This window comes from Erithacus rubecula (assembly GCF_903797595.1).
Source record: "Erithacus rubecula genome assembly, contig: scaffold_173_arrow_ctg1, whole genome shotgun sequence".
Lineage (NCBI taxonomy): Eukaryota > Metazoa > Chordata > Aves > Passeriformes > Muscicapidae > Erithacus > Erithacus rubecula.
The window spans coordinates 166,990-192,514 of NW_027636136.1; the positions used below are offsets into that span (position 1 = coordinate 166,990).

The following is a 25,525-nucleotide window of genomic DNA, read 5'->3' on the forward strand; positions in this document are numbered from 1 at the left end:
TTTTCCCAAAGAGGCTACAATGTATACATGTATATAAATAAATACACAAAACTATACACTTCATGTTCACTTATCTACAGACACCATCACAGCAATATAAATAATATAAAAAATACAGCTGGATGACATCTGGACAAATGCTGGAGCAAAGCCCAGGATCTGCTCCCATAGCAGGTGGGATATGCACACAGAGCCTCTGGAAAGGGGACCAGGCCAGTCCTGGGATGTCAGGGACTGCAGCAGCAAGGGTGCACAGACAGAAACACACCCCACATGTAAGGACAGACACACACACCAACAAAGACCTGCCAGTATGGACTCAGAGACTTGTGCATGCTCCTTACATATGCAGGCTTGTAAATCCACTGGCAAATCTCCTGTAAGTGGATCAATAGATCACTTAAAATCATCTGTGACCCCTCACACACTCACACTCACCAGAAGCACATCCAGCCCCTGTCTGTCCCATCTTATAGTCATCGATTAACCCTTCAGAGAGCTGCTGAGGTGCAGCCACCCCCCAAATTTTCACACATGTGATTTCAAACTGAAATTAGCCCCTGCTTTGGTTAATTGTTCCTGCACATCAGCCAAGGAGAAGTTTATTGCAGTTGTGCTTGGAAGGCACTTGGTCACATTCAAGCGTGTCCCCAAAGTTCCCAGTCCCATCAAGACTGCCTATTAACTTCTAATGAAGGTTGTATATAATTCTATGATCACAGAGTTTGGCCAGTCTTTCTCCTTATTTTATCTTTACATTAGCCAACACTGGTCAAAGATGTAGCATTTTAGCAGTTCTGAGTGGGCTGTCATATTGTAAGAAAACAGTAACATGCAGATTTTTGTAACATTGCTGCATTTTCCAGAAGCTGCAAGGCACAGAAATCCCATCAATGACTAATGAGTTGTGGGTTAAGGTGGACGTACCTTGCTGAGAAGTCACTGTAGTATTCTCGACCCGTGCTGCCTGCCATAAAATTTTAATGCTGCTTCTGACATATTTATGAAATACCTCACCTAGTCTTTGCAGGATGACAAAAAGATTTACATCTGCAATTACTGCAAGCACATAGGTTTTAGCTGTGCACTTTAAACTTTTGTACACAAAGGTATTTAACTTTAATACAACAAAGGTAGGTGGTGCCACAGAGCAACCATATTGGAACTGCATTAGGAGAGATCTATTTCCCTACACTGGAGGACAATTGCCCAGCTCATCTGAACATAAGATGGCATTGCAATTTACCGCAATGAGGGATTTGCCCCTTCCCTGTCTCAGCTGCCCCTGTGGAGTCATCTCCCCTCTCCAGCAGCCACTGGCACAGACTTCTGGGGTCCAGGAGGAGCCAGCAGCAAGAAGCTGCACTGCCAACAGGGATACCCAGATCAGCATCCACACCTGGCCATGTGCACAGCCCCAGTACCAGTACTGCCAGGTGTGGGACTGGGAACACACTGCTGCTCTGGTTGATGCAGGTCTTGGAGCACCCTCCTTCATTTTCACTACATTTTGATTGAAAGTTCTTACTTAATTTTGTTTTCTTTCTGTTACCTCATTTTAATTTCTTTCGCACTGATCCCATTACAGTGAATTGCACTGCACTGCTACCTATTGTACTGTCTAAGCATTTTCACCTGTTTTGATAAAGTCTCAAGGAATCCAGAAAATCCTGGGAATATTTTATTATCAAAGTATTTCATTTCAATTTGTGCCATAGGCATCACTTCTGAGAACTGGAGCTCACCACAGGGCATATGTTCTATGTTCAAACAGTCCTAACTGCAAGCAAATCCTCTCCAGCAGCAATCATAAAGAAGTCAGGCCTACCATCTCACAATATAAACCTGGCAAGTAGCAATAAGACTGAATTCATAAACAACAGCTTGCAGGAGAATGGCTGCAAAGTCCCCCAAAACCTGTGTAGGGGTGATCTTCCCATGGCAGAGGGGAGTGCTCAGGCAGCTAGGGTTGCTTGGGCTCAGGATCTAGCCTGCAGCATTCCCTTGGCCACAAAAATGCTGGAAGCAGGAGACTTCCTTCTCATTGCAGGACAATGTCCTGACACCTTGCAGCACATATTGAGCCCCAGCCACCCTGAGCAGGCACTTCACTCTGTGCACACAGGAACCCAGGCTGGGGATGGCGTATGAGAACCTCCTCTGAACAGGAATCCCAGCAAGAGGTGGGCTAGCCAGGTCTAACACTCAGGAGGGAAGGAAACACATCATCCCAGCCCTCACCAGTGGAAGCACTGGACAGCTGGGCTCAGATGCAATGGGCACATGGGCTTCACCCTCCATCACTGTGTGCATGGCAGCAAAGAGCAGCCGTGTCACACTGCTGCTCATGTCACAGCAGCCATGAAGAGCTTTCCACTCTGCTGCTTTGGGGATCACAGCATTTGCTCATTGTCAAACACAATTTGTCTGGAAACTGCCTGATTGATTTGATGGCTGGTCTGGCTGCTCCACACACCCCACATATAAGGTCATCTGATGCCTGAGCCACAGCTGGCAGCCCTGCAGATGCTGGGCACTTCTCAGGACTCAAAGCTCTGACAACTTGCTGCTCTCACCCACAACATTTTTGCAATCTCCAATTTTTTTTAACTCTGTGTGCTGACATAACACAAAAGAGACACAAGCATGAAAAACAGAATGCTCAGAAATTATGTGTTGTGTGCTCTCACATGGATATTTCTCTCCTCTGAGAAACCACACTACGAGCAAGGTGGTTGAGTTCAGCCCAGCAAGTCCAGGTCAGCTCCAGCTGTTCCTTCCTTGCTCATAGGCAATGCCTGTGTGAGGTGAATAACAGAATGGCTTGGATTGGACAGAACCTTGAAGCTCATGTAGTCCTAACACCTGACATGGGCCTACAGCAGGCACTATAGCATTTCACTGGCTGCTCCAAGCCCTTCCAACCTGCCTTGGACACCTCCAGGGATGGGGCAGCCACAGCTTCTCTGGGCAGCCTGTGCAATGTCTTACCACTGGCATAGCTCTGCTCAGCAATACAAACTGCAGCTTTCCAAAATCTGAACTCATGCAGGTCTCATGGCTTTTTAATGATGGGTATCTTTTCCTCATTGTGTTTTCACCAAAGGACAGCTGTCTGTAATGAACAAACGAGCAAACAGGAGTGGACCCATGAAATGCAGAGCATGCAGCAGTGTGCCTCACCCTTGGCATGCCACATCTGGCTGGACACCAAGCTGCCACAGCTGGCACATTGGGGAGCATCACCTGGGCAGCCATTGTCACTTTGAGAGACAGCTGAGCACTGATCTCTAAGCAAACTCTCTGTGAAGCTGCTCCTGCCCTTGCAAAGGAGGATTGCAGTGCCCCTGCACCCTCTGCATGCAGAGAGAGTGTCCTTAATGCCCAGAGGAGACCCTGGGAGCTGCCTGGGTAGGGAGAAACTGATCCTGCATATGGCAAACTCTTAAAATCAGACCCCTGTGCCAGGTCCTACACAGCATATTACTGAGCTTTTAATGCATCATCTTTAAATTTCTGGCTCTAGATATTTTGGGGAAGTTCATTGTAGTGCTAGCACAGGGGGTCTCAGAATTACTGTATTGCAGAGAGCAGAAAAATGTTTAGCAACATAACCTGCCCTTAAAAGAAAAGAAACAAACCAGCAACAAAAGGCTTATTAAATTATCCCTATTGCTTTTATAACCACCAATCTTGCTTAAAGGTGGGCAGCATATCAGACTGTAACACTGAATAATCATTAACAGAGAACATTCCCAGCTGCCAGCAGGATCTCACTGCGGGTACCTTAGACAGGGAATGGTCCCGTGTTCCCTTCTGGGGATGCAGGACAGAGCCCTGTGCCCCCAGTGCACGGCTCTGTGTCTCCCCTCCCATCCTCAGGGTCCATGGGCAGATATGGTGCAGCAGCATGCCACCCCTGCCCAGAGAACCATCCTCTGCAGAGATGCTCCAAGAGCTGCCTGGCCCACAGACAGCCCGGGAATCTTGGCCACGGCTCCAGAAGAAATTACCACAAGCCCTGGTTTCCATCCCTCAACACTGAAACCCAACCTCGACCAATACCCCTTGATCCAAAGAGAAGCTTAACCTGAGCAGTGGTATCAAGCAGAGCACTCCCCTGTCCCCGGGCAGCATCACTCCCTCTGGAGCCCCAGACCTGGCAGCAGGCTGGGGTGGCAGCTTTGGCACGGGGGTCTGGCTGGAAGGGACACCCAACCCACGGCCCCGTGCCGCCTCTGCTGGCTGAGATAGACGGATTTGACCGAAGGCAGCCAAACTGTCACTCAGGAGGTGCCCCCGGTACCCTCCCGGCGGGGTCTCCTGGAGGATGGGCCTGCCTGAGCCCCTCCTGTCAGGGATTTCAAAGGGAACGAGCAGCTGAAAGCGGCTCTGACAGCTCGGCCGAATTAGGGCTATTTGCATGCTAATTTCTACCATGCTTAACTCACTGGCAGACCTAGAGCGAGAGGCAGCCTCTGCATGTTTGGAACAATGCTTGACTGATCTAGCTGCGTTAACGAGCAAATTATGGTAATTCTGTTATTACAAATGCATAGAAATTTCCAAAGAGTGGAGCAATACAATATGTTTTCTCTCCTCCTCCTCACTCCTAAATACAGACCTCTTTGTTTATACACACTTCACCTTGCTTACTTATGTTTAGATATGCACAGTGTCTTACCTCGATGGGAGGAGGCAGAAATTAGGACAGAGTAGAGAGGGCCAGCAAAGCAGAGCAGTCTGCTTTGGGACCCTGGGGAGCACATCCTCAGCTGGAGGAAAGGGCAGGGGGCCAAACTGACCCCAGGGAGGATCACTCTGCAAGGGCAAGGTGGATCAGCACATCCAAAGGCTGTGGGCTTTCCAGCATTTCATCTTCCTGCCCTCTTCTGCATGATTTCCAAGTCAATTGAAAGAAATAACATCTGATAAGATCATATTGAGAACAATACAGATTTTATCTATACTCTGTGCAAGCATTCCTGACAGATGGGAACCAAAACATTTCTCTAGACTTCCAAGATTCTGGCAGATCCTCATTCAAAATGTACACGAGCAGAGGATAAACATATACCATTTACCTAACTGCTTCATTATTAATTAAGGGAATCATTTGTCAGCTGGTTTGCAATTTGTCCCAAGATATTTGTGATGGCACATCACATACTCTATCATAGCTGAGGAAACTTCTCTGGGATTTGTCTTCTAAGAACTACAAAAGGGTGAGGAGACACTTCCGTGGAACAGCCCCACACTTGGGGAAAAATGAAATAAATTTTCTTTACCAGAGAAGGCCATGTCAGCACTTCTGCCCTTTGGTAGCAGGTCTTTTGACTGGGGTATTGAAGCCCTGGATTTTTGTGCGCATCTGCAGGGGCTGAAGCTGTACTTGGGGTGCAGCAGGGGACATTTGGGTTTGAGCTGCAGGAGCTGTCAAAAAGGTGCCTCTAACCCAGGCACACATCCCCTCCCAGCCACAGAAGGAGGCAGTGGAGCAGAGGGACCCTTGGAGTCACTGCCAAGCTCTGGGGAGGTAACTTGCAAACTCTGCTTCACTGAAGAATTGTTGAGGTTTATTCCCCATTTGCTTTAGGTCCATCTACCATAACGGGCTAGAATCTTCTCTCACCCTCACTGGCCAGAGCAATGCCAGTGTTCAAGTAATCAAGCAGTTCCAGCACTGTGCTGTACAACAGAGAAGGACCTGGCTCACTGATGCCCTCTGACATCCCACAGACTGCAATTTGGTTTCTCTGCCCCTGGTTTTAGGCATTTGATCTCTCAGCTGCTTCTCTTTTATTTCCCAAATATTGTCATGAGATTACAACACGCAGTTGCCAAGCTATGGCAAAAGTAGAGCCAGAACAAAAAACAATAACTAAAAAAAAAAAAACTATCAATAAAGTCTTCAGTGTGCCAGTGGATCCAAATTCCACTAGTGTCTACAGACTGGAGCCTGGTAGTGCCACCCATCCAAATGTCTGCCTCCTAGCCCCTCCAGGACACAAGGCTGGCATTCTGCATCCCTTGCTGCAGGCTGGGTGCCAGGGGACTGAGGGAGTTCCAACAGGAACAGTCACACAACCCTACTGCTCCTCAGCATCATTACCTGACAGTTACCATGAAAAAATGCATTTGAAAATCATGTTTCGTTTGTTTGATGCAAAAGCATCTCCTTCTCCTTCACATGTTACAGCAAGCATCCTCTCCCAGATAAAAGATTGCCAATGACAGCATTTCTATTTTTTATGCCTTCCTTTTCAAAGCCCAGTTTTGAATGTCAGTGTTTTCAGGTCCCTTTAGTCGGGTAATTGCACATAGACTTCTTATAAAGGAAATTCATTTGTTCAGGGTCACTGCATGGTTTTTCATTAAAAACAAATTACCGGTGTTCAGAAAGGACATCTGGGTTTCAAGAGTCCCATTAATGACTATATTCTCAGCATCACTATTCTGGAGAGTCTACCCTTTCCTGTCACCCAGCATGCAGAGCCTGCCAGGAGAGGAGGGGATGGGGTGAAGAGCAGCCCTGGGGAGGGAAAAGGGCTGGCAGAGCAGGGGCTTCAACCCTGGAGATGGGCAGAAGGAATGGGGGCAGGGGGCAGAAAGGGAAAGGAAACAAGGACTGCTGTCCCAGCACTGCTAACACAAGAACTGGAATAGGATTTAAGTGAGTTATCATGGCTACTTGCACATGACCTGTGTCCAGCTCAGCTGCAGCATCCTAAGCATGATGGCAAGGGGACACACACACACTGGGTGCACTTGTGGCTTGCCCAAACCCCTGACTCAGCAATGAAATTGCTGCAAGCCCTCTGCCCCAGTGCTTTCAGCACTCCAGTAGGACACAGCTTCCAGGATGGGTTGCTTGGAGCAGCACACAGGCTGTGGCTCTCACACCACTCGTGTGTCCCTTCTGTCCCCTTGCTGTGGCACCATCTGCCCCACACATGGGAGAAGACTGACTTCCAGACACAGCTTGGGACAGACCATGGACACAAGCCATGATCTGTGAGGAGAGACCTGAGCCAGTGCTGGAAACAGGCTGGTGCTTTGTGAAGCTACAAGGGACCAAGAAAAGACCCCAGGCAAGCAGCACTGGTCCCTAACACCATGCCAGCTCCAGCCAGCAGGGCAGCAGAGCCCATGGAGGAGGAGGAGGAACAGCACTGGAGAGAAAGCCCAGCCCTTCAGAAGGTGCCATTGGACAGTAGTAGGGTGAGACCATGGTGACAGGATGGAAGAAGAATGTGCAAAGTGATTGTTTCCAGTCCCTGTGTACACATTAGGATCTTCTCTAGACAGAAAAGATGTCTGTAGGGCTCCCTCCAAGTGGGATTAATGGTTCAGTGATTTAATGGTAACAGGTCTAGAGCAGAAGTGTGTCTTCTGCATGCACTGCTGGCACCAGTCCTCGACAGAGAGGGGCCTGATCTCCCTCTGTTAACAGTTTCCCAGCTCCATCCCTACTCACAGAATCATGCAGAAGCACATGAATTTCTGCAGCACATTTCCAGCAGTGCCTCAGTTCAAACATTGACTCATGGAATGACCAGCTATTTCAGGACAGGTCATCAGGCAGTTCCAAGACCCTTCGCAGTGCAGGATCAGCAATGAGGCCAGGGCAAAATACTCAGGGCTCCTCCTAATGTGGCCTTGAAAACCCCCAAGCATGGGACTGCACAAACCCTCAACAACCTGTTCCACCACTGGGCCTATATTTTGGGGAAAAAGTTTGAAGACTTTGGTCATACCCAGTTGCATCTTGCTTGTTTTGACTTCTGCCAATTATTTCTTTGTGTTAAGAGCCCAAACCAGTACCATGTGAGTCCGTAAGTTGCAAGTGAGGGGGATGGCTCCAACTCCTGCCCAGAATGATGGTGACCATTCTCATGACCTGTGCAGATGGCAAGTTCATGCTCAGCTCTCAGTCTGCCTCATCCCTGGAGCCCCTTCAGAACCAGACAGTCTTCAGCCCGTTTTGTTGTGAACTGCTCCTTTTCCTTGTGCAGAATCTTTTGGTTTGCCCTTGCTGGGTTTCACGCTCCTACCCAGCCTGGCTATGTGCCTCGAGATCATGCCCTGCTCTGGATCCTACTGATGGAATCAAGCAGGTTGGCATCCCCTGACCACCTGACAAGCTGGTTCTCTTCTAGTTATGGGCGAGGTTGTGACCCAGAAGAGATCTGCAGCCATGCCCTGCAGTCTGTGTGTGGCACCAGCATCCACCTGGAGTGTGGCATTAGTACAACCCCTGAGCCTTGCCACCCAGCCAGCCACTATCCCACCTACCCATCTGTGCCCACCGTGCATTTCCCCTGCACCTGTGACATCAGAGCAGCTCAGCGCAGCTCAGGCAGCTCCTCTGCACTCAATGTGCAGGGTGACAGCTCACCAAAAGGCAGGAGAGGCTTGCAGGGCCAGTGCCCTGCAGGGGAAACACATTCATGGGAGACTCCAGCAATGCCAGCTGTCAGTCCCTAAAGCTCCAGACTGAAATCAAACCAGGTGTTTGCTTGTTTGGCTCCTTCAGAGAAAAGCATTTGAATAGTTTATTCTCTGCCATGGCAGACAAGCCACATAAAAATGGAAATTCGCTGCTGATATGCAAGTCCCTTGTTTTGCAGGAAAGGAAGGAAATGTGAAATTTTGAGCATGTGTTTGAACAAGTCATGGAGATGCAGCAGAGACAGGTTCCTGTGTACCTCCTTGCCTGTGGGAGAGATAAGAAAGGACCTGGAGCTGCCAGGAGGCAAAAGTGCTCCTGATGGGGTGAGCAGTGGCAGGGGGGCTGGAGAGCAGATAAGGACAGAACATGGAGCTGAATCCACATATCGTGCAAATGGAAGGGGCAGGAATGTCTCCCGTGCCCCACAGGCAAGCTGCAAACCCAGCAGGTATGGGACAAACACCCAGTGTGGTAAGGGCTGGGTTTATTCACATCAGCAGGAGCAATGGCAGTGCCAACAAGCAGGAAACAAAACATTGCTTATGTGTTATCATGTATACATTTCTCCCATGTCCCTAACCACTTAACTCACACAATTGCTTAATTACGAGCAGAAATTTGTGGCTAATGATTAAAAAATCTTATCAAGGAAACACATTTATAGCAAAGGCTCCAAAAACTAGAACAAGGCAGAGGCAGGTCGTGAGGCGAATTCCTGAGTACTGGCACAAGGAGCACAAGCCCGTGCTCAGTGTGACAATTTGGCCATTCTGGAGCAAGCAGGGATGTGCCAATGGACCAGGCTGGGTCTGTCACCTCCTGTCAGCCCTTCAGGGACTGTGGTACTTACCCCAGCAAGGCTCTCCTGCACAGGACAGGAGTCAAAGAAGGATTGAGAAGGCACGCTAGTTAGCAAATTCTCACTTAAATGAGATGGAGAACCTACAAGAATTTGCAGCTGACCTTCACACTAGCTGGAGCAGAAGGTTGTTATTAAAGGAACCAGTGAGAGGAACAGTGCAGTTATTCAATATAATGGGTCACACAAGCCTATATGTAGTTAAAAATAAAATCTATTACCTGGGAAAATCAGCTCAGATGACTCTACATCACTGAACCTCACTGCACCTCCTCTGGCTAAGCACCACTGAGCCCCACATCCTGCAGCTCTGCCAACCCACCCTAGCAGCTGCTCCCAAAGAACTGGTGAGTCCCCAGAAGAGACAGGAGTGCTGTGGCCCCACCACTCCTTGCTGAGTGCAGGAGTCACCGTGCTGCTCTGAGCTGTGAGCAGATCTGAAGCCAGCAGTGCTGAAGGCTGGCATCAGTGATGTGACATACCTGCAGAGCCTGCTCTGCCCACCCAGGCACCACCACCACCTCTGCCTCTGCTGCCACACCGAAGCTACCTGCTGGCTCATCCCACCTGGCATTTCTGCTTCCAAAATGGAAAGGAAATTACAAAAGTACAGTGTCCTGGCAACAACTCGGTGTCCCCATCAATCAGGCTGCACAGAGCAAGACTGAGGTCAGGACAGGTGCAGCCCTCAGGCAGTGACCTCAGTGCTGGGCAGCACAGAGCACAGCGTGGGGAGAAGCCAGGTCAGTTAGAGAGGAGCCTGAGTGAGGTGAGCAGAGCCTGGCACAGCCCAGCATGGAGCAATCTGCAGGCTCCACAGAGGGGAGTTGGGAGCTGCTTCCCAGCACTTTGCTTTGGCACTGTGCAGGTGATGCAGCCCCTGTGCTGGTCCTCCTGCACTCAGGATCTCTCCACACCCACATTTCCTCACTGTGGCAGCACGGGGCATGCACAGTACACAGTGCTTCTCTCCTGAAACGCGTTTTTTCCCCGTTTTGTTTCTTTCCCCTGCTCTGAGGACTCACCAGGCACCATTCCTGTCAGCGCTGGAGCAGAGTAGCTGCCCTGTCCGGCAGGGGGGACGTGGGGAGGGTATCCTGGGAGGGTTGTACTCGCCAGCTCGCGACCTGAGGAATCAAACCAACAAATCACCACTGAGCATCCCACAGCACAGACAAGCATTTGTCATCACTGCTCTGCAGGACCAGCCTGGGATTTCCAGCCTGGCAGGGAGGGCAGGCACAGCTCTGCTTTCTCTGTAAGATGCTGCAAAGCTCCAATGGAGTGCGAGACTGGAAGGTGAAGAGCAGAGTCTGCAGGGAGAGGAGCTCCAGCTGCTCACCCCTGTTCCCACATCTCTCCAAAGCTTAGATTTGTAAAGTCTAAAGCAGCGAAATGGGAAATAACACAGATCTTATGACATTCTACCAGAAAAAAACCCCTAGAAAATCACATGCACAGGCTGAGACTATTTGAGATCTAAATACAATGCAGTGCATTTGTTTTATCTCTTATTAAACCAGTAAAAAAAAAAAAAAAAACGAATAAACACAAGGCATTGAGACATGAAGGTGATTCTAAATGTAGTTTATCACAGTGCCAGAAGAAGAGTGAGATTTGCAGATACAGCCTGATGCACTTTTAGCCACAGAATATAGGTTTTAGTCAAGAACCCACAAGACCTCCATGGAAATAACCCCACAAAAGCAGGCAGTGGGGTGTCTTCCATCTCCCTCTGCCCTGGAGCAGGGGTCTGGGGTACCCTCTCTTCCTTCACCCTCTCCCAGACATGTTTTCTCACCTTTGAGGACATGTTTCTGCTGTCAGGGTAAAGGCAGGAGGTCAGGTAGCACGGCTCACACAGTGCCACACAAGTGTTTCCTCAGCCATGCCTGGGCCCTGCTCCCATGTGGAGGTTCTGGAATAGCCACCACCCCTTCAGGCTGCCACAGTGGGATTTTGGGCAAATCACTGTCAGCTGTGGCCACAAGAGACCCTCCAGAAGAAAAGGATGCTCCTGTGATCTCATCAGGCAGCATGCACCCCTCACCCCAGAGGAAATCCTGGAGCCCACTCATGTTCTTCTGGGCTCCATGGCATCCCTGGGCAGAGCACTTAGCCAAGCAGAAGTCTTTTTGAAGACACACACTCTGGTAGCACTGACCATGGTTTGGGCAGCCCTGGGTGTGGGCTCTAACCTCGCCCCAGTGTGAGCACCACACTCTGCTCAGGCACCACCTCAGGTCATGGCCTGTCCTCAGACACACCTGTGGCTCTGCCAGCACCTCTGCCAGCCTGCCAGGAGGCTCCTGAAGCCCAGAGCAAAACCAGGGGCCCATCACATCCAAACCAAGCTCAGAGGCAGTGGCACTGCATGAGAGCTCAGCTCTGAAAGGCTGAGTGTGCACCTCAGTCAGGAGGAAGGGACCCTGGGCTGCACCTGCCCTTGTGCTCTCCCAGCCTCCACAGGACAGGGACCACTCTGGAACCAGTCACTCTGAGATCCTGTTGGCCCAAAACAGCTCACCAGCAGAAATCAGGTTCCTTCCTTAAAAGGTACCATGTTGGATCAGCAATAGTTATATGACTTTGTTGATTTTAGCATCACTGCCAAGAAAAATGCACAGATTCTTTTTTTCACATTGTGTTCTGTAGGCAATTGTTTTTAATACAGTGAACTTGTAAGGTCTCTGAAAGCTTGGAGATATTGAAATGGAACATTTTTCCAAAAGCCAAAACCATTTTTTTAAAAAAGGTTTTTGTTTTGTAAAGATTTTGAGCTCAAATTTCATTTTTAACGGATCTAAAAATAAAATTTAAAAGTTGTTCTTTTTTCAGTATCTTTAAATAAATGAGACTTCACCTGATGAGACAAGAGACAGGTACACAAGTAATTGCAAATTGTGGCTCCATCTCTGGGTCATGGCCACAAAGGCAGCCTCCCCCTGCCCTCAGCTGAAGGGGTACATGCCAAAACTCCAGCATCACTGCAGTGATCTCCTAGCACATGCCCCACTTTCCTCTGCACTCAGCATCCACAAATCAGGATACAAGCTGTTCCTCTCAGGCCCTTCCTACAGAATATTTATGGTGCATTCACATCCTAAAAGAATTTAAGGTTCAAAACAATTGATTAATTTGCTCTCCAGTGCTAGAGAGAAGTCACATCCCTTATGGAAGGGCAAAATGAATTCTAATTATTCAATGCAGGCAGAAAATGGTTATTTTAGATTAAAATGTTCTACCCTCATCACTGCCCTGCTTCCTTCTCTCCCACACAAAATTAAATGCTTTATGTCACCTCTACAGTCTGGAGAATACAAAAGTATCTGCAGTCTACACAAAGTCAGTCTGAGAATCTGAGTTCACTGCCAGTGCCAGCAGGGACTCAGCTGAGGGCTGTCCCCACAGCAGATGAACATTCCACAGGCTGCCTGCTGCCATCCAGGAGCCCTCCAGAGCCCCCAGAGGGACACCAGGACTGCTCCCTTCCTTGGCTGTGTGGGGTCACCACAGAATGGCACAAGAGGTGCCTTGACCTGTAGGGAAGCTCCCTGTCCCAAACTGCCCCACTGGCTACACCCCGCTGCTCACTGCCCATAAAAACATTGACATTCACTTCAGCATTGTGGAATCTTACAAATTTACACTTTCTCCAAAGCCCCTGCCACACCCAGAATGACTAGGATCACTGTCAAGGGCACTGAGCAATGGAATCACCACAAACAACATCATGAAGGACCCCTGCTCTTCAGTCCATTAGGAGAACATCACCCATGACTTATTCCACAGGTTTGGGCTGGTTTCCACAACATCCCATTTCCAAATGACATGTTCTGTCATCTGTCAACAAATCTTCCTGGTTGGGTCCCCACAGCCAGGCCTCAGGCAGGGTCTGAGAGGAGGCTGGGGGGCCTGGCCAGAGGTGACCACAGCTGCAAGATCTGCAATCCAACCTCATCCTGTCAATTCCATACAATCTGCTTCACAAAAAAAAGAAAGACTGGAGCATCCCATTCTCTATGAAATTTCCTCCCAGTGCTGGCAAGCTTCAACCGCATTAAAACAATTGATTCAAGAGAAAAACACTGACCCACCTAGTACAAAGAGTGGTTAAGAACCAGCCTCTGCTCCAGAGTGTTCCTGCCTTACTCATACAGGCAAATCACTCCAGAGGAAATGAACATCTGCATTTTAGCAGTGGACCACACAAACATAGGAACCCAGGGCCTTCAAGACATATTTTGTCCTGAATGTCTTTGTCCTGTGATATTTGAAGGTTATTTTAGACACCTGAAGCTAGAGATGGGCAGAAGCAGTGTGCAGAGCTGCCTCCTTGCCTTGCTGGGCTGTGCTGTGCAGGACAGAGCAGCTCAGCTCCAGCCTACAGAGAAGCTCAGCTAGAGCCAAGCCTAGCAGGATTTTCCAAGGTGAACAACAATCTCTTTCCAACAACCTCTGCCAACAGTTTTAAGCTCCAAGTACCAAAATACCTGTCTGAGTCCTTCCCACAGTGGCCTCCCTGTGGAGAGGCTGGTGGCCCCAGCAGCATCAGCACCTTCAGTGATACCTGCTGACCTGAGGCTGGCACCATTCAGCCTGGACCTGCATCTCCTTTATCCATCACCTCCTCCACACTGCCTCACCAGGCTCCTTCAGGCTCCTGGAAAACACCTCCAAGGCAATGCTGACCCATCACTCCTCTGACTTCCAGAGGCAAAATGTCTTTGGGGAGCACCAGGGTTATCCTGGCAGGGAGTGGAGCAAACACCTCTGCTACAGACACCTCCAGACACGTCAAAGCTCTGCACACACAAGATAGTCAGTAAATGTCTGTCCCTCTGTTCACCAGGAGCTGGCAACACTCACAATGAAAGAAAATTACCATGTTTCAAAGAAAGTGGAAATAAGTAAGTTTTTCCATAAAAGAAATGTTGTCAGTAGCTATAGGGCAGCTTAGCAGCAAGCCCTGCACAGATGAGGCAAGCAGTGCATGGGCATCAGCAAATGTTCCTGCTGCAGGACAAAGTGGCTGGGGCAGAGAGCAGCCTGCAGCAGCAGAGGACTCTCCTGTCTCAAACCACAGTGAAAAAAAAAGAGGGAGCAGTTTAGAAGCATTCCTCAATTCATTTACCTTCTTAAATCCAAAAGGCGGCAAAGAGCATTTTCAAGTGTGTCTTTGTACACTACTGTGTGTAAACGTGAATCCAATTAACTTCAAATTTAACTACTAATGAAATTATCTCATTTTGCTATCAGCTCAGCTCTCATCCATGGCAGTAATTAACCACTGGGGGTTGTCACTCCCAGACACATGACACAAGGACTCCCCCAAGCTCAGGTGCTTCAAACCCATGCAGAATTCATTACCCTGACAGTGTGAAAACCCTTCACTTTCAATACCACAGGGCACCAACGCATTTTTTTTCCCTTTATCTAACAGATTGTCAGTAACAGTATGAAAGAAATGAGCCCACTGGACATGTAATTAATTACAGCAAAGGATATATCATAAAATGTGCGGGGTTCAGGTGGTGGAAGGGGCTCACAGAGCCTCCTTGCCACTGTCTCACAGCCACCAGCAGGGCTGATTTTGCTCTGCTCTGCTCCGAGGGAAGCCAGGCTTTGCCCCCACCCATGCTCACAGCAGGGGTGTGACAGTGGCTCAGGAGCACGGTCAAGAACGAGCCAGTGCTCTGGGTTAACTCTGCAGAGTCAGAGGTTCAATACCCATGGGTCAGCAATACTGGGAAAGCCAGTCCAGCAGTCCCCCTGAGTCCTCCTGCATTCCCACTCTCCCTGCAGATATCATGACAAGACATCAGCCAACCTGAAATGACCTCCAAGGTAGCACACACCGCTTCCTGAAATTACACAAGGTACCACCAAGCACCCAGCAGAGAACCAGCACTGCCCTGGGCTCCACCCCAGCATTCTCACCCAAAACAGACTCCCCACAGTCCTGTCCACCAGCACGGACAGGTCCACCCTGCCAGATCCACACAGAGGCTGCTGCCTCACCTGACTATTCACGTCTTGACAGAAAACTATCTTTACAAATGCAGGTTTGCACTGGGCAGAGTGGCGATGAAGAATGCTGCCACACCAGCCCAGAGAGCTGTGCAATGAGCTGGGCAGGTGCTTGCAAGAACCATCCCACTCAGCCTGGGGCTCTGCAGCTCCTTGCCTGGCAGCCCCTGTGTGCCAGGACTCCTTATGCCTGTTTCATGCAGGGATGCTGCAGCCAGGCATCAGCAGGATTGATAAACCACTTCCAATTGATAAACCACCCCAAAAGGCCTCCCAGAAGGATGAACCTGGCTTTGTCTCTCTTCAAAATGACCTTGACTATTTCCAGGACTCACGCTGCAAGGGAGGAGCATGGCACCGCTGCTGGGGTCACTTTTTAGGTCCTGGAGCACAGCACCTCAGTCAGGGGCAGAGGGAGGGGCTGTGCTGCTGCTGCTCAGCTGCCAGGACCCCGCAGAACTGGCCCTCTGGCCCTAGGAGCCTGCACGTGTTGCTCTCTCTCTGGGGCTTTGGCAGCTGTCCTTACCAGGCACCTGCTACCCCAGATATGAGGAGGCTGTGCTGCCTTCAGGAAGGGATCACATTGCTTTACACCAGAACAAAAAAAGGAATTGGCAGAGATGCTTTCTGGGTGCCACTTCATCTCTGGGAAGCAAGCCCAAATTTCTAGGCTATTTCAGTGAAACTGGTTACCAACATTGACTTCTATTCTGAAAAATCCAGTTTCCACTTATAAAAGGTCTTTTTCTTCTGCTCAGTGAAGAATTTGATCATGCTAACCTGGTTGTTTCAAATGTTATCCCAAAGAAAATGTTTTGATCAAATACACAATGCTGTTATCAGGAAAAGACTTGATGAGTTCCATCAATTGGCTCTTGCTCCCTTTGCCACCTGGGGATGCGTGCATATCACCCAGGGCAGCAGCACGGGGAGTGGAAAACCCAAACAAGAGAAAAACATGTCCTGAAAGATGGTTTTATCACATAGAAAATACTGTTCCACCCCAGCAGCAGCTCAGCCATTACTGCCTCGGGTCCAAAGGCACTGGGCTCATGCCCCAGCATTCAGTCCTGCCCAAAAGTCACTCAGGCTCTGTGTCCCACGGGTGCCTGCAGTGCACATTCCATGCCATTCCACTGGGAAAGGAGATGTCACCAGCACAGGACTCCAACACACTGAATTGCTGCTGTTAATGAATAACTCCCCTCCTGTGCTCATCTTGCTCTATTTGTGGACATCAAACCAGTGTGGTGTGCTTACTGTGATGAGTTACCTCTCCTGCACCTAATTAGAGGCAGATAAAACAGTGGTAACATACAGATCACCTGTAATGATTTTGCTGACTCGATTATTCTTCTGACAATTAGCTCTGGCTGCCAAAGCCTCACAGGAATGTCAAAGTCTACTTCCTACAAAGCAGGTAATGTCACAGGTATGACCATGAAATCAATAATGAGGCACAGCTCTTGCAGAGGGCATTCAGGTCAGATGGAACAGCCCTTAAATTAAACATTGATAAGCAGAACACAATTATCCATCATGTTTAAGTGCCTGCGTGAAATTAGCAGCCAGGGAATGGGAGCAGTGGGGGAAAGATTAGTGTAGGAGGTATTGAAATGCACAGTGTCCACTGTGGCTGGGGCTGCAAGGGCTCGTGACAGTGGCACCGCAATCTGCCAGCAGAGCCATAAAATTCAGATTAACCACACTGCCCTGGAACAGGGGCTGCAGATGTGGGCCTGTTTTTCTCCTCATCTGCAAAGCAGCAGCAGATGTTAGAGGACTCCAGAGCTGCCTTTCATAGCAGGTGTCTCTGCTACCTTTTCCGTAGACCCAATTACACTTTTGAAGGAGAGCCAGGGCAGGTAAAAGAGAAAGGAAGGAAGACCAATGTTTTCTGTCAGAGCAAAAATGCAGTGAGAAAGTATAGATGAACACTCCAGTATGTTTTCTCTGTGATTCCTAAGAAAGAGTCCTGGAGCTACAGAATGCTCTGCCCTCATTCCCTCTCCTCTTTGTGCTGCTGCATGAAACTCCTTCTGTGCAGCCACATAGCTCTTGCACCCTATAAGCAACTCAGTATTCCAGCTTGTCACATACTTTTTAGGGTTGCTAAGGTGAGAAAGTTTTTCTGCAGATCTAAGCTGAGCTGCACCATCATCCACCCTGATCTTCAAAGTCCACCTGGCTCTCTTGTCCTCCTGTAACACAGGTTAGAATTCCACGGGTTGAGCCCTTCATTCAATGCACAGACTCACAATGTATTGCAGAGGACATCTGGGGGAAAATAGGAAAAACACTCCAGACAGACAACATCTTGGCAAAACCCATCCTCACCCTAATTCTTGTGTGGCCAACAACTACTCACACACTAAAATGCATCAGCATCATTTAGCTTTTCCCTGGCTTGTGAATAAACATCTTGAGGCCTTGCAAGGTTTCTATTTGTGGAGCCAGCTGGGGCTAGCAGGGCAAGGCATGGCCTGGATCCCAGGGGCTCCCAGCTCCATGTGTGCAGGGATGTGGCAGTGTGGCATGCATGGCAGAAGGATGGAGATGATCCCACCACATCACATGTGCACACACCACAACCTCATCATTGACATTTCACCTATCAGGGGACTCCAAAAGGAAGGGAGGGCAGATGGGGGTGAGAGCAGGGATGGTGAGATCTTGTGGGAGGACACGTGGTGGTCTGGACCCATTCAATCCCTTTTGTGAGGCCCTCCCACATCTGCCTGGAGAGCAGCAGAGGAGCAGCAGGACACAGCAGAGGAGCAGCAGGTCACAGCAGAGGGGGATTCCTTGGGCAAGGCTCTGCCTGCACAGCCTGCAAACCCCACATAGCTCCTGCAGGTCTCAAGCCTGGGAATCCTTCCTCACTGGGGAGCACAGTCCCTCCCAAATGAGGGGCCAAGCACAGCACAGAGAGGAGGAGGTGGCAGGGCACAGAGGCTGGGTCACCTTTGTACCACTGCCAGACAACACCTTTTATAATGAGCAATTACACTCAGAGACAGAAATGTCTCAACAACTTGAATTTCGTAAACCTGGAGTCCATGGAAGCAAAGAGTTGTTCATTTGGGCATTTTAACTCCAAGAAGTTAATGGGCATGTATCAAAAAAGTTCTGAAGATGCTGGATTGGATTTTTCTTTTTAAAAAGAAGTTAAATCTCATTTTCAAGTTTAAAATTACTTTGCTATGTAAAATTTAAGATACTGAGGACAGATACACAAGGTGTCACAAATACAACTAAGAATACATACTGCTCTGGCATGGTTTTACGTTTTTTTAGTAATTTCTGATTTTAAATTTTCTTCAGATCTGGAGTTTTTTAAGGAGGTATTTAGTCTGTCTATTTCTTGTCAGTTTGGTGGGGTTTTTTGGGGTTTTTTTCTTTTTGTTTTGGTTTTTGGGGTTTTTTGTTTGTTTGTTTGTTTGTTTTTTTAATATGAAACAGACCTGATCAAAGTAAAAATCTTGGCTATATCTTCACAGCTGTTGGATCTGCAGGGCTCTGCAGCCAAAAGGATGGATCTTGCATGTGCTCAGCAGGGAGCCTCAGAAAAGGCTACAGGGGCACAAGGACCCAACAGAACAACCTGAATAAACCCCAAGGGCTCCTGATACAGGGTCAGTCCCTGCACCAGCCTGGAGGAGAAGCAATCCTGCAGATAACAGGGCCGAGAACAGGGAAGGCAGCTCATTCCAACAGGTGGGATCTTCTGTTGGGCAGGATCTCAGAGATGAGACTCTGCCTACACTACACTGAACCTGATAGAGGCATTGCACTGGGGTCAGCTCTGTCAAAGTCTCACTGAAAAACTGCCTGAAACTGGCTCCTCTTCCCATTTCCATGGCTCACAGTGTGAGGCAGGAGGAGCCAAAATTGGAGGCACTTGGGAGCTGCTCAAACAGTGTGAGGGAAGCCAAAGGACTTTCCAGGGGTCTGGAAAAGAAAAGGAGCAGGGAATGTGGGCTGGAGGCATGGACACATGGAACACACGTGGCTTTCCTCCTGCTCTGGCTCCACTGGTGCCAGCCATGCTGACCTGCAGTTTTCAGTGTTTCAGGAGGGATTCACTGCACACCAAGTGCTCTCCTCAGCAATTTGCACTGGTTTGGAAAGGACATCAAGTGTTGCCTACAGAGGCCAAGACCCTGTCTGTCTGTTTTCTGAGAGACCAGTTAGGTGCCTCCTGTCAAACTCACATGTTCAAAGGGGAGAGAAAAATCTCTCATAAAAATAATGGACTGACCATCATGGCAGGTCTTAGCCTACAAAATGCTATTTTTTGGTGAAGTGCATCATGGAGTGTAGTTCACAAGCAGCAATGAAATAAAACTTTCTAATAGAAATAATAAAAGCAACTTTAAAGAGTTAAGAATTAAATAAATTCAAAATAAACCAAAATCAAAAGCCAAAATATAAAATTCCAAAAGCAAAATAATTTCTCCTGCTAAATTGCAGAAAGTGCCAGTTTGGGTATTTTTCTGTTGTTGAGTAACATACTTCTGCATTTCATATCACCTCACATGTCAGGTCTGAACAGCCTTACACACCTCACAACCACTGCCAAATTAAAGAAGAGGATTTTTTTGTTACCTTATTTCTAAAATGTACTCTAGCCAGCAAGCTACATGCAATGAATGAAAGAAATAGGAGAATTAAACCACGCAATGAAACAGCTTTCTGACGAATAAAGCTATGGAAATTTTAGGCTCCATTTACTCCTCAATCTAATTTTGCCCTCCAATGCACATTATGTCTGAAATGGGATCTCATGTGGTTTGATCAGTGCTCTTAACGCATGCAGAGGCAACATATTCCCTTTATTGTTGTTTTCCTTCTGCAGCACAGCAATACTTCTAATAAGAGTAGCACAGCAGGCTTGGTGAGACTGTCTCCACAGTAATCACTGTGCTGCTGGAAAGATGTAGGATGGCCAAGAGGATCAGCAGCTTGAAAAGTTTGTGGGCTGGGGGATCCCTGTTCCTGTAAACGCACAGCTAGATGCTAAGCACCCCACAAAAATCATGAGAGAAACTGAGTTATCACGAGATATTTAAATAAAACATTTTCCCTTTTCTTCTTTTGTGCTGTTTGGATTTTTGCAAATGCCCAAAAGGTGTTTTCTAGCTTCTCTTTGCAATCAAGAAGACTAGAAGGATACTACCATCAGTTTGTCAAGAACTACAAACTCCTCTCACTGTAACAGGATGCAGACAACTCCTTGGAGATACAAGGGAAAAACCAAACAGTGGGACCTGAGGTATGAAAAGCAGCATTGTTAGCATTTTCCTGTGGTGGATCCTCCCAAAAACTAATGCATATGTATGGGGAGAGGTGGCTGGCACCCAGCCTCTCCCTCATCAGGAAATGGAAATCCAAATTTTTTCCAACGGCCATATTCAACCCATTTAACAAACATTTAACAGTTATGGAAAGAGGCATGCCAGCCCTGAGGAGTGGTCCTGCACATGTCTGGGGTCCTGAGCCTTGGCCAGGCTGGTAGCTGCCCTGGGAGCAGAGATGCTGCTTCCTTCAGCAGGGCTCAGATCTCCAGGAATCATTCCACAGACACCTAACACACCTTGCTGTCCATAGACAGCTCGAGGGTCAGAGCAGGCTGTGCAGTCACCTCTGGGACCTGCAGGCACTGAGGCAGTGAGTGAGGAAAATGGAGACAGTTCCTGAAGCAGCAGCTGCCCCCACGGGCACTGCGTGGAGAGAATGGTGCCCTGGTCCCACCAGAGGAGCAGGGCTGCCACCAGCTGGGCTGGGCTGAGACAAGAACTGCATGAAGAGGCCCTGCTGCTGCAGGAGCTGCTCCAGAGCATCTCAATGACCACGACAATACCATGCAATATACCATGTCATATCAGGAGGGGCAGGGCAGCCCACCTCCTCCTCCCAGCTGGCAGCTGGGTGACAGTGCCCCCAGATCTGAGAATTACACAGGATGGCCTGGAGAGGGTACTGGAATCCAGGCAAGCTTTCAGGTGCTGAGCCCCAGCTCCCTGCCAGGTCCTGGTGGGCTGGATGATCCCCAGCCTCACAATTACCAGCCATGTGTGGGAAAGCAGGTGAGCTGATCCAGCCAAGCAGCCAGGTGAGAGGGAGGGCACAGCTTTCCTTCTTTGTCCTTGCCAAGGGCAGCAGTGACATCCACAGGGCTTTGGGAACAGCAGGAGCAGGAGAAGCCCAGGCAGCGTGGACACCTGCCTCAGTGGAATCCCCTTGTCCCCAGGCCAGAGCCCTGCAGCCCTCCCAGCACGGGAGGAGTGAGGCTGCCCTGGCAGATCTGTCCAGGCTCAGGCAGCACGGCTGGGCTGGGCTGCCAGTGCTCAGACACAGGTGACAGGGCCTTCCCTGTGCCCAGCAGACACACACCTGCCCAGAGCTGACCCAGGTGAGTACCCTCAGCATCCTGCCCCTGGCCCCAGACATGGGGAGACACCAGGGTGCTGACAACTGGCTATTTAGCTTGCTGCAACAAGCACAGAGCCAAAGAAAACCCAACAGCTTCCACCACTCTGTTCTGCAGTGACATTACACCCATGCTGAAATTTTTCATCTCACAAAGATCAATATTTATGATCTGCTTCTGGAATTAATCTGAGATGGAGGCATTTCCAATCCAGGCATCATTGCTAATGTCATGAGTGGTTTTCTACTCTTCACAGAAGAAATATTTACACCCTCAGTTTTTACATCTTAATTAGGGTTCAATGAAGTCCAAATCAACAATCTATATGCTATTTTTCTGATATTTAAGTAATGCTTTTTTTTATCTCAGAATAAGATGAAAAGCTGAAATCAGGCACTTTACCCAGATTCCGTGATGGAAGTAGTGAAGCTATGGAAATGTTGGCACATTAGGGTTTCAGTATTTTCCACCAAATATTCTCAGTTGTCAATTTCAAAATGTTTTACTCTCTTTAGTTGAAGGAACCTGAATCATCTCATTTGAAATCACTTTGAGACCAAATTGCATTTTTCATCTTCCACATCAACCAGCAGGATCAAATCCATATTTCCAAGTCCCACCTCTTCCTGAGCTTTTTAGTGGTTAGACAGCATCTCCTAACATAGTGAGATACATCCCACGGCTGATGAACCATGTAGTTTAAAAAGTAACAAATGTGTGGATTGCTTTATGGGAAGCACCCTGCAGCACCCTTCAGACCAGAGAGCAGAAGGGATTGTGCAAAGGGGTCTTGCTCCAAGGCCCATGTGCTGTTCCCCTCTGGCAGATTGAAGCAGGGCTGCAGTAACCCCAGAGAGCCAGCAGCAGGGATGCTGCAGGGTGCCCAGGGCCAGGGGCATCTCCACCATCCCAAAGCTGGGGCTGTGCACCTGCCTGGCCTGGCTGAGCACCTGGGGCTTGCCAGGCCCTCTGCCTTTCCCTTCAGGTGGGAGCTCCCAGCTCACTGTTCCCTGACTGCTCCCAGCTGACCGTGGACAAAAGTGGGGCAGGAGAGTGGCCAGAGGGGTGCCTGGCTGACAGTGGCCATCATGGTATCAGAATTTATAACTGTATTAAATGGCATGACAGTTGGCCACAATAAATCAGCTTCCCTTCTTTCCAAATCACAGACAATAAAAGGTTTGGCAGTGAAAGTCATTCATCATCATAAAGACTTGAGACGTTCCAGCCTTCAATTTCTCTCACATTCTCAATACACCAGAGAGGAGTGCTGGGTTTTAGGGGAGAAAAAAGAGAAGGAAAGAAGAAAGGGGGAAATAATTAAAAGAAAACATGAAGAAAGATTGGACGGGAATAATTACAAAGGTCAGAGAAAGGAATCCGTTCAGGACAGCATTTCTGATGATGGGGGCAGAGCTGCTCTGTTCTCAGCAGGATGTATGTGACACTGGGAAAGCAGGAGAGGGACAGCCAATTGTCACTGCCCTGCTTTCCCAGTGCTGTGGTGCCACTGCTGATCCCTTCCTGCCCCACAGTGGGGCAGAGGAATGGGGGTGATGGCAGCAGCAAGTGCTGGTGGAGCACCGTGCCCACAGAATGACAGTGCATCCCCCCAGGGGGACTGCAGATTCCTTACGTGCCCACCCAGGGACCTCCCCTGCTGCACCTGCAGCCACCACTGAAAGGGACAGTTTGGCTGAGGGTCTGCAGGCAGTGCCTTGCAGACAAAAGCACAGAAGTAACTCCATGGACTACAGGAGCAGTGGGTTTCCATCCCTCCAAGGGGTCAGAACAGGGATAGGCACTCCTGCCCACCACAGGCTGGTCAGGGTGGGGAGGCAGTGTCACACAGCACCACAGAGCTGCTTTATCCATGGCACAGTAGGGCACAGTGATGTCCTAGTCGTAACTTAAGAACTTAAGATCACATCTCATTAAAACCTGAGCTGGTATCAAGACTTGAAGGTATTGAAGACCCCAGAAGAGATGGATAAAATCTGTCTCATGATATTTATTAGGATGCAGCAGTACATCCCCCAACCTGTTAAATGACAAGGTGCACCTGGCCATGAGGTGACAATCCCACCTCTGCACGTCCCCAAAAGATCCAATGTGACTGCTGCAGCCTGGTGCATCTTTACAGTGGGAGGCCACAGCAGCTGCCTGTACCTCCTTCAGCCAAGCATTTGGCTGCAGAATGAACACTGGCCACTCTGGGGTGGACAAAGCCATCAGGGTGCTCTGGGGCAGGCCATGGGGATCCCTGGAACACTTCCTGGAGCGGCCTCAGCAGCTGCAGACACACAAAGCAGAGGTGAGCTCTGCACCCCTGCACCCCGTGTTTGTGCAGGTGTGTCCCTGCCAGTGCTCCCTTGTTCCTGCAACAGCCCCAGTGCAGCCCCACAGGGACAGATGGGCACTGCTCTCCAGAGAGCTCAGGGCCCCGTGCAGCCCTGCCACCCAGGCCAGGCTGGGCAATGTGTCCAGCAAGGCTGGTCCATCATTTAAGGTTTATCCCAGAGAGCCTGGGTCTGCATCAGCATGGGGGCAAAGTTGGACCTGGATGCATTTGGGACTGGCTAGCATACACAGCTCAGGCAACAGAGGACACAACTCTCCTGCTGTGTCAGCAGCTGCCAGACCTGTTCAAGGCTTCACCAGAGGCTGGGAATAGCTTGTGTCCATACACCATGGTTATAACAACATTAACAAGACAGAAGGAGCAAAAACAAGGCCTCCCTTTAGCAACAAACAGCTGATTTGCTGACAGCCTTATCCACAGCCCCAGCATCACCCCAGCTCCTCTGCACCTTGCACTCAGTGCAGCTGCAGCAGCCCCTGCTGCCTCCCCTCCACACTCCTCCACACACTACTGCAATCTGTAACTCCCACGGTCAAGGACCGTCCTTCCCCCAGGAGGATGCTCACATCTGGGGAGACCACGAGGATGGACACAGCTGGCAGGGATGGAGGCAGCTGGGCAGGGGATAACCACATATCCCTCTTTGGAGGGACATTGCTGATACACCAGCCTTTTTCAGAAGCTGGTGCTCCAAAAAAGCATAATGTCATCACAGGGCTGTGCTCAAGGATTCAGACTGTTGCAATGAATGTACAATGAAAAGAGGAAAAAACTCCAGAGGGATCCCAACTCCTTTCACTCTTTTTAGTGAATTTACTTTTGAGCCACGTCTGTGTGAAAATCCCAAGCCAGGTGTCAAGCCTGTGGCAGCACAGGCAGTCCCCATCCCTCCTGATTCTTGTGGGATTTCCACAAGTGATATTCCACACTGCTGGAAGAGTGCAATTCCATCAAGCAGCTCAAGGCCAGGCAACTTGTGTTTTGATGAATTGCCAGTGACATTTTTCTTCTTTTCTACTGGATTTTTCTTTTTGCAATTTTTTTTATTATAGTTCAACATTTTGAGAAATTACACAAAACCCAAAATTCACACATTTTTGGCTCTAATGTAACATGAAATAATAAAAAAACAACGGTTCATTATGAAGAAAAACCAAAACCAACCAACTAGCCAACCAAACACAAAAACAAACAAAACAAAACAAAACAAAAAAACAAACAAACAAAAAAAAAAAAAAAAAAAGAACAAAACCAAACAAAAAGTAATTCCGATGGCTTATAAATATCCATTTTTGGCTAATACAGTGTTTTCCAGGGACAGGAAGAGCTCTTTCTAAGAATAGAGAACATAGGCAATAACTTCCCTCAAAAAATAGACTGCAGCATTAT

At 48.9% G+C, this 25,525-nt stretch overlaps 1 protein-coding gene across 1 annotated transcript in view; it reads right to left on the reverse strand.

Moving 5' to 3' along the window:
- PAX5 (paired box 5) overlaps positions 1–25,525 on the reverse strand; it is a gene marked incomplete at both ends in the record, with an annotated part of 107,821 nt that overhangs the window by 17,028 nt on the left and 65,268 nt on the right. Inside the window, one exon of the mRNA XM_079332187.1 lies at positions 10,337–10,438. Coding sequence (XP_079188313.1) covers positions 10,337–10,438 — 102 coding nt within the window. The remainder of the gene's footprint in view (positions 1–10,336; positions 10,439–25,525) is intronic.